General features: G+C 33.3%; 1 protein-coding gene across 1 annotated transcript; it reads right to left on the bottom strand.

Annotated features, from left to right (window-relative positions):
* Positions 1 to 924: 924 nt before the first annotated feature.
* LOC112707461 (uncharacterized) lies at positions 925 to 11,942 on the bottom strand. Its single transcript, XM_025759206.3, has 7 exons — positions 11,648 to 11,942; positions 11,448 to 11,566; positions 9,988 to 10,056; positions 9,816 to 9,874; positions 9,268 to 9,328; positions 9,131 to 9,184; positions 925 to 1,531 (listed from the first exon to the last, which is right to left on the bottom strand). Exons 1-7 carry the CDS (start codon positions 11,793 to 11,795, stop codon positions 1,253 to 1,255), a joined length of 789 nt encoding a protein of 262 aa, XP_025614991.1. The 5' UTR covers positions 11,796 to 11,942; the 3' UTR covers positions 925 to 1,252.
* Positions 11,943 to 12,943: the final 1,001 nt, after the last annotated feature.

The following is a 12,943-nucleotide window of genomic DNA, read 5'->3' as shown; positions in this document are numbered from 1 at the left end:
ACTATTAATTTTTTTATATCAATATATATTATTTTAACATTAAATAAAAAAATCTTACCACCGTTAATATGTATAACAATTAATATATATTGATATTGAGAAATAATCTTACTAAATTTTTTATTTAATGTTAAAATAATATATATAGATGTCAAAAAATTAATAGTAAAATATAAAAAAATTGTTAACAAAAATTTTGATAAAATTATAATTTAATAATTAAAAAATTATTGAAGGGTATTTTAGAAAAAAATAATATAATTATTAAATTTTTTAAGAAATTCAATTTAATCAATAAAAGAATACTTTATTAAAGGATATTTTAGTAAGCAAAATTTAATGATAAAAAATAATTTTTTTGTTAATAGGTATTTTTTTAGAAAATAATTTTTTTCTTTAAAAATAGATAAAGTTAATATTAGTTAACTTAAAAAGTTTAAAATAGATTAAAGAAGAGGCTTTTTAAAAATTAGAAGGGAGAGAAATGTACATTTATAAAATAGAAGGAAAGAAAGTATCATTTTAACATCTCGCAGGGAAAGGGGTGAAATTTTCTCTAAAATTTAACTATGATTGAAAAAATTAACTATTGACTAGATATTTGAATCATTTTATAAAACTAAATATATATTTTAGAAATCACTTTATCATTATTATTTAGGTATTATTTTGTCAAAACCAAAATATTTTAGATACTAAAATAACTATTAACTCGACAAAGGAAAACACCATCTAATTATTTGTGAATGTTTCACCCCCCGATTTCCAAGTATATGTTTATAGCTTCTATCGATGAAAACTATGACAGCTAATTATTAGAAGCAAATTCCCAAAATACCATGCATTTAACTGAATAACTAAGCAAAGAGTAAAGCTGTTGGCCTTAATCCTAAACCTTCAATTTCTAATTTCCCAGCTCAGTAATTTGAAGTTGGAAAGTGAACATTTCCATAATAATAAATGGCAAGGGCAGAGATATTTAAACATACAGAACAGCGTTGCTATAATTCTCTACAGGATCAAAATATTAAAAATGATAGTTCTTTGTGTGTGGAATTTGGGTACTTATGTGGGACTACTCTGAGTCCCAACTATCCACTTCACTATTGAATTTGGGAACGGGACACATTCTCCACCTCAATAAACTAAAAATATGTACCTAGCCAAGGAGACACAACTAGAATTAATTATAAGTAAATTCCAAAGGAATGTTCCTACCTATGTTAAAATAAATATATGAATAAGTATATTATCAAGCAAAAATGTCTTCAGTAATAAATGACTCCTCAGTATCCATACAGCTTTCTGAAGCTAGCTGAAGATTCTCATAATTTAGTTGTCGAGAAGCTTCATACAAAGCTATGCCAACACTTACAGAAAGATTCAAACATCTGACATAAGTTTCAACCATTGGGATCCGAATAGTTCCCCCGCCAAATGGTTCAGTTTTGCAATCTAGCAACGCTTCAGGTGGCAGTCCACTGGTTTCCGAACCGAACAAAAGATAATCACCTTTTCTGTAGGAAAATTCCTGCAAGGTAAGAAGGAAGCAAAAATATAATTACGGACCTTTGTATTCTGCAAAAAATGATTTGTTTCGGAAACAACGACAAATAAACCCTTTGAGGCATAATAAGTAAAGTTTTCTAGTAATATTGCTAGCCATCCCTAACCATGAGAAATTGATTACCTGACCTTGTACTGAAGTCTTCTTCCCCAAATTCCTTTTGAGGCACAATTAACCAAAGTAGTCGGCTAATGCTCAATGTGAATGGGGACAATTTTAATAATAAATTATGGGAACCATGTCTAACAAAAGCTCATAGAGTAATCCATGTAAGAAGCTGAGGTGTTTTTCCAATCAAGGGTAGTATAATGAGTCAAACTTCAATATAAATGTTTAGTAGCTAACCACATCTTTTAGGCTGTGTTTATTTGCAAAAACTGAGATTAAGACTGGGGGACTGGAACTCAATATCATGTTTGGTGATCAGAGACGAGAACTAAAATTTCAGTCTCAGAACTCAAAATTTCAGCCTCTTTAGTACTTCAAAAAGTAAGAACATAGGAAACTGAAATTTCTGGGGATGAGAACTGAAACTTTAATAACATTTTTTTCTTTCTAAATCTACCCTCATTCAAGACACACTCTTTCTTTCTTTCTTTCTCTCTCTAAAACTTTCCAAGCACAAAATCCATGCCTCTTTACACATATATATGAAATATCACACACGCTTTGCTTACAATAATCAAACAAGTTTTTTTGTAATTTTTTTAATTTTTGAAAAAATACACACACACACACACACAAACACTTTTTTATGTGGAGGTTGGCAAAGTCAACATGCAAGATTTTTGAGGATGCTAATGATTGAGGTGCTTGTTCTTCTGTTTTCAAAGATATAATCTTTCTGCTGAATTGGGTTCTAGGGTGGTGTTATTTTTGAATTTTTGGTGTTTTCTGATTCTTTCTGTGTGTATAATAAAAAGGGTTTAATTTAATCAATTTGTGTTTTGTTTGATTTGGAATTCAACAATTTCAACCTGTCTTGTTTATAAGAATAACTTCTCTTTTAAATAGGGGGTATCTTGGTGATTTCTCTTATTTCAGTCTATATATTTATTTTTAACCAAATCGGATACTAAAACATAACTCAGTCATGTATACTTTAAACCAATACAATATAGAGACGGACTTAATTCAGTCTCTATCTTCTAATCTCTATCTTTCACTCTCAGTCTCTTCCAAATGCAGCCTTAAAACTAGCTCTTGTTTAAATCAATCTTAGCCTACTGCTTTCTTTAAAAAGTAAATGAGAAATAATAGTTTTTTTTTTTCCTTTCCAAGATATCACTATTTCTAAAACTTATAGACAAAATGCGACCTTTTTCAAATTATTTGCCCGGGTGTCATCGGTGGCACCTTGTACTTTTTTAGCGCGCTAACTAGGAGGTGCCTAAACTGAACAAGCCTTTCACGTGAAAAATATTAAACAGGGAAGTGCATACAATAGCAAAAACGCTAAGCCTTTAGCACCTTCCACTTTGGATACGCTGAATACGTTTCAAAATCATTAAACGTGAAAGCGCCTCCAGCAACTTGTACAAACTACAAACTAATAGTCTTTTAATTTATCTAACATAATTAATAATTAATAATCAATAATTAACTAATATTAATATAAATATAATCTCATATTTAAATATATTTATCATTCTAACTGTAGGAGCTTGGTTCCCCCCACTCAATCCTAATCTCCACAAGCAGTTTAAGTACACAACCTTAGACAATAATGTCAATTTTCTTTAACTAAAATTATGTATTTCTATGGCATTTTTTTTGCATTTCAGTAATACCTTTATATTAAGATCTCAATCATAATAAAATATAATACTCTCATTAATATTTTTTATTATGTAATAAAAAATATCAAATAATTGATGAGAGTACTATATATATTTTTTTGGTATCTTTTTTTTTTTACTAACACTCTTGCATTAAGATTTCAATCATGATAAAATACAGTCTATCAGTTATCATAATATTTTATCATAATATTTTATTAGATAATTGATGATATGACAAAACATCAAGATAATTGATGATGGTAAAATATCATGATAATTAATAAGAGTATTGTAATTTATCATAAGAATTTTCTTTAACCAAGATTTTATATTTTGCTATAATGCATTGTATAATTTTTTTTGTATATTTTTTTTGGTGTCTATATTTTTTATTTATGATATAAATTTAGTTAGATTGATAAATACATTTAATTGTACCACTATATTTATAGAGTTTAATTTTGATGCACTGACAATGTAAAATATTTTATATAGTCGTGCAATCATATAACTCTGCCTATGCTACAGCTGCGGTACATAGCTGGTTCAAAGCCCCGATAAAGGAGGGTTATGTTAGGCCTTCGACAGCCAACATAAAAACTTAGTCGAATCTTCATGACATGGATCAAAGACGTTATTGCGCTTAAGTTAGGTCGTTGCCCGGAAGCAACATTCTGTATGGCTCGCGTACACATAGTGTCAAATGAGCAAGAGCCGCTGCATCGATACCCGGGTGTAATGTTAAATCAGCAAAGGTTCCCGTGTTTTCGTGAACGAACGAGGGTAAATAAACTAGTTCACAAAGAAAAAGGTAAAGATAAAAGTCGGAACGACAGAAAGTTTAGATTTGGGATATGGAACAAAGGCACTCTAACAAGAAAATCCATGGAGGTGGTGGATACCATGATAAGGAGGAAGATTAACATCATGTGCCTACAAGAAACAAAATAGGTCGGTGTGAAGGCTAGGAAGTTGCATATTTCCGGGTTCAAACTTTAGTATACAGGAAATGTGAAGAATATGAATAAAGTAGGTATTATCGTGGATAAACAGTGGAAGAAGGACGTAGTGGATGTCAAAATAGTGGAGATCGAATCATCTCTATCAAACTTGTAGTGGAGAGAGGTACTTTTCATGTGATTAGCGCCTATGCACCGCAAGTAGATTCGAACGAGCAACACAAGATAAGATTTTGAGAAGATTTAGAGAGTTTAGTCCAAAAATTACCTTTGGAAAATAAGATTTTCTTAGGAGGAGATTTAAATGGCCATGTTAGAAGAGAAATGACTGGATATGGAAGTATTCACAGAAGCCATGGTTTCGAGGTGGTCAATATCGAGGGTAAAACTATTTTGGACTTTTCCTCAACATTTGATCTTCTCATCGCAAATACATGTTTTAAAAAAAGAGACGAACATCTTATAACCTATAGGAGTGGCATGACAAGCTCTCAAATCGACTTCTTGTTGAAAAAGTTGACTGAAAATTTTGCATTAATTGTAAAATTTGTTCGGAAAAGAGTTTAACAATACAACATAGGATGTTATTCATGGATTTTCACGTTGAGCAAAAGTTAAAGAAAAAACATCATACGAAGAACCCAAGAACGAGGTGGTGGCGGATGAAATGTGAAGAACAAAAAAACTTTCTAAAACGGGTAGGAGAAGAGGCAAAGTGGGATGAGAATAGAAGCGCAGAAAAGATGTAGAGCGAGATGACAAAGAACAATAGAAGAAAATTTTGGTGAATATAGAGGAATAGGACCAAGAGACAGAGTCCTGGTGGGGGAACACGAGTGTACAAGAAAAGATAAAGACAAAAAGGGAGTGCTTTAAGGAATGGTCTTTGTACCGCAATGTAGATAATTGCAAAAAATATAAGGCGACTAAGAAAGAGACAAAAGTGGCGGTAAGTAAAGCAAGAACAAGAGCATATGAGGGTCTCTATCAGTCTTTAAGCACGAAGGAATGAGAAAAGGTATATATAGAATCACAAAGGGCCGTGAAAGAATAACGAGAGATTTGGATCAGGTTAAGTATATAAAGGATAAAGACGGAGAGGTTTTGCCTCAAGAGGAGAAGATCAACGAAAGATGGAAGAGCTACTTCTACGAGTTATTTAATGAAAAACATAAGACTCTTCCGACTCTTGGTCAGTTATGCACGATGGAAGAAGATCAAAATTTCGACTAATCTCAAAAGATTCGAGACTTCGAAATAAAAGAAGCTCTAAACCGGAAGTAAAATGACAGGGCAGTATAACCCAATAATATATTCCAATTGAAGTTTGGAAGAGCCTTGGAGAGAAAGGCATCAGTTAGTTAACCAATTTTTTTAATGAGATTTTAACATAAAAAAAGATGGCAGATAAGTGGAAAAAGAATACTTTGGTAACTATCTACAAGAATAAGAGAGATATACAAAGTTACAAAAACTATAGAGGGATCAAGTTTATAAGCCATACCATGAAGTTATGAGAAAATATGATAGAACGGAGGCTGAGACAAGAGACACAAGTAACAGTAAACCAATTTGGTTTTGTGTCAGATAGATCCAGCACTGAAATGATATACTTGTTAAGAATGATGATGGAGAGGTATTGTAGTAATAAAAAGGATCTACATATGGTGTTTATTGATTTGAAAAAAATGTACAATAGAGTGCCAAGAGATATCTTATGGAAGATTTTGGAAAGGAAGAGAATAAAAATAGCATATATTCGTACAATTAAAAACATGTATGATGGGACTACAACTAGTGTGAAGACTCAAGGTGGTGCGACAAATTTTCTATTGGTATAAGATTACACCAGGAATCACCCTTAAATCCATACCTTTTCACATTAGTCTGGACAGTACTCACAAAGCATATCAAGAGCCTATGCCATAGTGCATGTTTTTTTCCGATGATATCGTCCTTATGGACGAGTTAAGAAAAAACCTAAATAACGAGTTAGATTTATGGAGAGAAACTCTAGAAGTGTATAGTTTGCGCATAACCCGTAGCAAGACGAAATATATAGAATGTAAGTTTGGCCGCTAAAGGGAAAACCCTAATACAGAGGTGAAGATTGGAGAAAACATCCTACAAAAAGTTAAAAATTTTAAGTATCTTGGATGCATCATACAGGATAACGGAGATATTAAACATGATGTAAATCATAAAATCCAAACAGGTTAGTCAAAATGGCGGAGTGCGTCTGGTTCTATATGTGACAAAAAAGTATCTTTAAAACTTAAAGGTAAATTCTACCGCACTGCTATAAAAACGGTAATGCTTTATAGTACAGAGTGTTAGGTGGCCAAAGAAAAACATGAACATAAGTTAAGTGTAACAGAATGAAGACGTTAAGATGGATGAGTGGTCATACGCGATTGGATAGAATACGGAATGAAGTAATGAAAGAGAGTTGGGGTAGCACCTATTGTGGAAAAGGTGGTAGAATCACGTCTCAAGTGATTTAAACATGTGAGAAGAAGACCGACAGAACACCCAGTCAGGATGGTGGATGAGATGGAAGATGGACAAAGGGTGAAAGACGTAGGAAGACCTAAGAAGACCATCCATGAGGTGGTCAAACGATATCCACATGTAAATGGTCTCTTTATAGACATGATACATAATAGAGCTCAATGACGTCGTTTGATTCATGTAGCCGACCCCATCTAGTGGGACAAGGCTTTGTTGTTTTTTGTTTGTCTGTTGTTGTCGCGTAATCATATCTGTCTTTTTGGATGACCATTCACGTAGTTAATGAAAATAATAATTCTTTTTATAATGTGGCATTATGTGATTGGATGCACGTGTAAGACTTCTTTTATACTGCCAGACATCAAAGTTAAATCTATTTATATTAGTATTTTTGCTAAAGGAATACTAGAAGGTCATCAAAATTTATTATTTTTGACCATTAATTAACCAACAATGTTTAAAAGTGTGGACAAAAGTATATTGTTGAATTAATAAACGAAAAAAATTGAGTTAATGCTATAAGTGTGACAAAAAAAACAATAAATTCTGATATCCCTCTAGTATTTCTCTTTTTGCTACCCATGGATTAGCGTTTTCCATGGGGATGGCGTGTTCCGCTTAGGCGCCTCCAATACACTAAAAAGATAGAAGGTGCCACGGTGGCAAAATGATGGCACCTAAGTAAATAGTTTGAAATGTGACACTTAAATAAAAAGTTTAGAAATAGTGGCATATTGGAAAAAAAAAAAAAGAGTTAAATCTCAAAGTGGTCTACGAGATTGGCAGTTTCACCGAAAAGGTCCTCTAGATTTTAATTGCACCATAGACGTTCTCGAGATTAAAAAAATTGTACAATGTTAGTCCTTCACTCTTTTTATCGAGCTACTGACCTAGCACATTCCTTCCACGTTGGACTAGACAAAGCGACGTTGCTTTAGTTTTGACTCTAAATGTTTGATGAAATGACATTGTTTAACCTTAATGATCATACATTTATTTGTGGGGCGTAAGACATTTTGTGGTTCATTAAGGTTAAATGACGTTTCATCAGGCATTTAGCCTTGAAACTAAAGCAACGTCATTTTGCCTACTCCAGTGCGAAAGAGTATGTGTCAGATCACTCACGGCATGACAAGTAATTTGAGGGAAAGGAGGTGGGGACCAACGTCGTGCAATTCTTTTAATTTCGGGGACCTTTATGGTGCAATTGGAATCTTTAGGATCTTTTCGGTACAAGTGGCCAATTTCAAAGAGCACTTTGAGATTTAACTCGAAAAAAAAGCAGAGATACTAGCTTAACAAATGATTTTGTAACCAAGTCTTCAACCAAGTACTATAACAGCTAATGTCTCTTATTTATTTTATTTTTTTAAATCCAACATAGAAATTTCTCAAATTCAACACAGAAATTGTGTAAAAATAACATAGAAATTATAACAAAACAACATAGGAGAGTGATAGGGAAACAAAAGAAAAAGAGAAGGGAGAGGATCAGGAAGAAGAAGAAAGAAAAAGGGAAAAAACACACAAGATGAAAAAGGAAGGAGGAGAAGTAGGAGGAAGAGGAAAGGGAAAAAGAAAAAGAAACATAGAAGCAGAAGAAAATGAAGGAAGATGGAGAGGAATAAAACGGAGGAGGAAGAGAAAGAAAAAGAAAAAAGAAAAGGTAAAAGGAGAGGAAGAAGAAAGGGAGAAAAAAAAACTCAGAATAGGGGAGGAAAAAAATAATAAGAGAAGGAAAAAGTTGGAAAGGAGGACTTGTTGGGGACTTGTATGACCGCAAGAGTGCAAGTGTGACTATTTTTCTCAACCAATCCCTAAACTATTCAGCTTTGACACTTCTACTTCTATTGGATAACCCTAAAATTAACCAAAAGAAGAAAAGAAGCTCTCTGTGAGCAGCCTCTCAAATTTATTTTGTATGAATGCTGTGGTATGGACTTATGCTACAGAGTTGTATATTCGATTTTCTTTAGCTTAGCTCTAATATAATTAATATCAAATACAATCTTCAGCATCAGGCTACTCACACTCATTCATTATATTATTTTAAACTGCCTTGTGATGTGATTCTTTTGCCAAGTGATTCTTCGCACATTTTCTCATTAGTCACAGATTAGACTATTAGAGAGTTGGAACAAAGGGCATAATTTTTAGTAGTGTTTTATGAATGCATCACTTGCTTCTTTAGTGGACAATGTTCTTTGAAGTTCTGATGCAATAACAGAAATATATTGAAACGAAATAATTAATAACAAAAAACACAGGTTATACTAACACTAAGGAATATGTAATTAGTATGAAAAACTCACAGAATGAACTTTTGTTCCTCTCTTTGTAAATGCTAGAAGCCGCTTTTGTCCTTCCTGTATTAGATAATACCAAAATGTGATCAAAGGAGGAGTATGATGCAAGTATTTGGAATTTAAATTGCAGGAATAATAATTACCTGTTGCCTGAAATAATCACGAAAACTTGCCCAAGTGTCATGAACTTTAACAACCACATATCTGCAATTTTATGTCCATAATGGAAAACATATAAAAGGGCAGCTCAGTGCACTGAACACCCATGCAGTGTATTCTAGAGAGGAATCACATATGCAGCCTTAACGACTTTTAAAAAATCAGGGAAATTGTGATATAAATTCCAAAAGAGAAGTGTTTTCAAAACAACATATGATTGTTTAGGGTCCTTTTTTCTATGTTAGAAAAGTATGATGTATTCATTTTAGTTGTTACCAAATCCGGGAAGCAGTATTCCACCTCCGAGAAAAGTCTATATCTATCGCTCCTCAACTGCCTTCATATAGTCAAAATAAGATTAAGAGGACACGAGAGCTGTTGATTATTGAGGAACTTGTTTTAAAATAAACAGTCATGGATAACTGCAGACTAGCCAAGATGGTAAAATATTTTCCACCCTTTCTAGATTATCAGGAGAGATGCAAATGACTATAAAAGTTACAATCATAAAGAAGCAAATGACCATGGATACGGCCAATAATCCAGTCCAGCACGCTTTAATTTGGAATCATCCACCTGAAATCCTAATGGCTGAAAAAAGATAGAGAAATACAGATGCTATGATAAATTTGCCAAAAAACGTGAAGATAAAATGGTCTTTTAAAAAAGGATTAATTAGAGTTAGACTGAGAAAATATCCTCACCCCAACTAAGTGCAATCCAACAGCTGATGCAGCACATGATCTAGCAATGCATCCAGTGTTTCCAGGAATCTATCAAGAGGAAAACATGACCTGAATTACTGTCAGTAATTTAGATAGTACAAAACTGAAGCTATCAGAATCTGTGCTAAGGCCAATTTATATGCTAAATTTTCAAATTTCTTCAAGGAAATCTAACCAACTAGTGATGAGAATTAGGTGAGGATTTGATAGATGCAACTCCATTTGTTTCATACTGACTGATTTTAGTGTATCCAAAAATAACAAAGAACAATAAAAAAAACCAATGGTTTGCATTACTAACATTATTTTAGCTTGCTTTACACTTCTCCTGACAGTAACCATGGCCAATACCAAAAGATGAATAAAAAAATTCAGACGCAATTAATACATAAACAATATGGATAAGAATATCCTACATTTTCAGAACAGTAGCATTATATTCTAATTAAGAGGGAAAAATTAAACAAAAAAATGGGATAATATAATATCCATCACTAACTTGTCTTAGTTTACAGCACTTATTCCAGTAGAGGATTAGACATTTCATTCCTTTTCTTTATATGTTTTTCTTTTTGCCATGATATTGGTTTCATTTCAAACATATTCTTATCATTTAACAAATAATTAAACTAGAAAGTGATCGAATTATGTGATTGATCACTCCAGTTATCAGGGACATAGTTATTTATGAAGTTCTATTGCAACTTGAATAGATGTTAAGACCATGCAGTTTGGCAACTATCCTTATTATTTGAAATGGAGAAGAAATATTAACTGTGCACAATGCAATGTAAGCAAGAGTATGTTTTAACACATAACATGAACAACATAATTTGATACAATTTGAACATAAGCAAAGAAAACATGTTGGTGCATACTATCCACAAAAGTTCCCCACTCATCTAATCATGCATACCTGAAAACAGCCCCTAAATTCATGCATTGCCAATCTATGACGTACAAATCTTTAGCATATCTAATTTGGCTCAAGACTAGTCAAGTACCAAGTTCTACCTGATTGAACTTTTAAATGATATAGTTAACCCTAACATTTCATGCCTAATTCCACCGTCCTCCATATGGGATTTGGCCGTGCGTGCAATTGCTATACAGTTACGGCTGAAGCTTCTCCAATCTAATTAACCCAATAAACTCTTGTTACGCAAAAGAAATGGCCTAACTGAGTAAGCATACATTAGGAAAAGTGATGAAATGCTCAAGAAGTGTCTCTGTTACTCATTGATGAAATTATATACATCCTCTAATCACATAAGCTAAAAGCTTTAACACATAAGCTTAACTAACTAACCAACTATTCAACTAACTGGTTGTGTAACAAACTAACAAACTAACTACTTACTATTGCTCCAAAGTCAACTAAACAGATAGCATTTCCATGATGAACAACTACCAGTAATAACTGTCATCTAAATTCGTACCTGAGGGGACACAAGCACAACCTGAAGAACCTTGGAACGTGAAGCTCCTCCATTCAAGGCCTCTCCAACACCCCGAGGCAAAGTTCCTTCCTTGTTTATCTCAGCGGCACCATTCGCATCTGCAACATATAATAAAAATAAATAAATAAATAAGTAGCAAGAAAACTGGAATAAAGGAGTGTGTGAGACAGAGGGACTACCGAGAGAGCAGAATGGCGAAGAAAGAGAAAGAAAAGTGGTGGGTTTGGGTCTGAAGTGAAGAAAAGTGAATCGGCGAACAAGGGGAAGCTTTGGGCGGAAACGAGAAGGGTTTGGTATGTTAAGGGATTTAAGACCGTTGATGTCCATTGTTGACACTCACTCACACGCTCTGCTTCTTCCTGCTTTCCCCTCTAATCTCTTATCGCGTCTTCAAAAGAGGTAAGCTTTTTTGGTGTTCAAATTTTTCTTTTTCTTCTTAGCTTTTTAATTTGAGTATAAGAGATTTTTTTATATAAATAAAATACATATGTTTTATTGTTTAATATACATAATTCTGAGATAATTTACACATATAAAACTAAATAAAATTCTTACACACCTCAAATGCAGTATATCAAATGTAATTAAATATTTAAGGAAAAGTATATGGTACCAAAAATTTACCAGCCAAAAATTAAACAAAATTACATTAATTTATATTAATAATTAATTAATTTTAAATTTTTTAAATTCAAATTTTAAAAATTTTAAAATTGATTAGGTAAACCTAATTAAAACCTATAAAAATTTTCATCTCCTCTCTCACATTAACCTACCTACCTCCAACAATCACACAGACCCTCTCTCTCTCTCTCAACCCTCTTCGCCTTGCGTCATGGCTTCCACCGCTGAAGCCGCCAGAGAGTTCTTCAAAATCCATGAAACTTATCCTATGGATTCAAGGACTTCGTGTTCGCCCCGTACAGATCCTATTGAAAGTTCATGAAAAAGGTGTGCATGTTGGAGTTCCTGGGCGTCAAAATGCTCCACCAGCTCCTCCATGTGAGGCAGCAAGAGAGGAAGAGGTTCCTTAGCGATTTGAGAAAGAAAGGGTTGGCCGATGAGGCCGTGGATATTGGGGCAGAACTCATGATGCTGACCAACAACGTGATATCGATGATGACGATGAGGCAGAAGAGTTGTTCTGAAAGGGGAGGAGAAGCGGAGGTGCTGAGAAAGGTGGGGGAGGACACGGTGGAGCTGAGCGGGAAGTTCAACGTGTCGGATTTCTTGTGGTTCATGAAGGGTGTTGATATTCCTCAGATCTTCTTGATGATGAGTAGGGAAATGCGCATTTCGTTTTCCTATAGTTTGGTGGGTATTTATGTGTCGTTTTGATGATTAAAGAGACTGTAAACTACACACTTGATCTTAGCTAAAATTGAACAATTACAGAAATATACAAAAAATATTCATTTAGTATGAAAAAAAAACATCCTAATACTTAACAAAAGAAAATATAATTATATTTTAGT

This window comes from Arachis hypogaea, chromosome 8 (genome assembly GCF_003086295.3).
Source record: "Arachis hypogaea cultivar Tifrunner chromosome 8, arahy.Tifrunner.gnm2.J5K5, whole genome shotgun sequence".
Taxonomy (NCBI): domain Eukaryota; kingdom Viridiplantae; phylum Streptophyta; class Magnoliopsida; order Fabales; family Fabaceae; genus Arachis; species Arachis hypogaea.
Note: the sequence above shows the minus strand (reverse complement) of the source record. Positions and strands in the feature narration are given on the sequence as shown.

Excerpts from the sequence above, each read along its gene's own strand:
- LOC112707461 (XM_025759206.3), bottom strand. The coding sequence starts at position 11,795 with ATGGACATCAACGGTCTTAAATCCCTTAACATACCAAACCCTTCTCGT. Across the intron at positions 10,057-11,447 it reads TTGTGCTTGTGTCCCCTCAG|ATTCCTGGAAACACTGGATG; the intron begins GTACGAATTTAG and ends TCCTCTTGATAG. Across the intron at positions 9,875-9,987 it reads TTGGATTGCACTTAGTTGGG|CCATTAGGATTTCAGGTGGA; the intron begins GTGAGGATATTT and ends ATCTTTTTTCAG.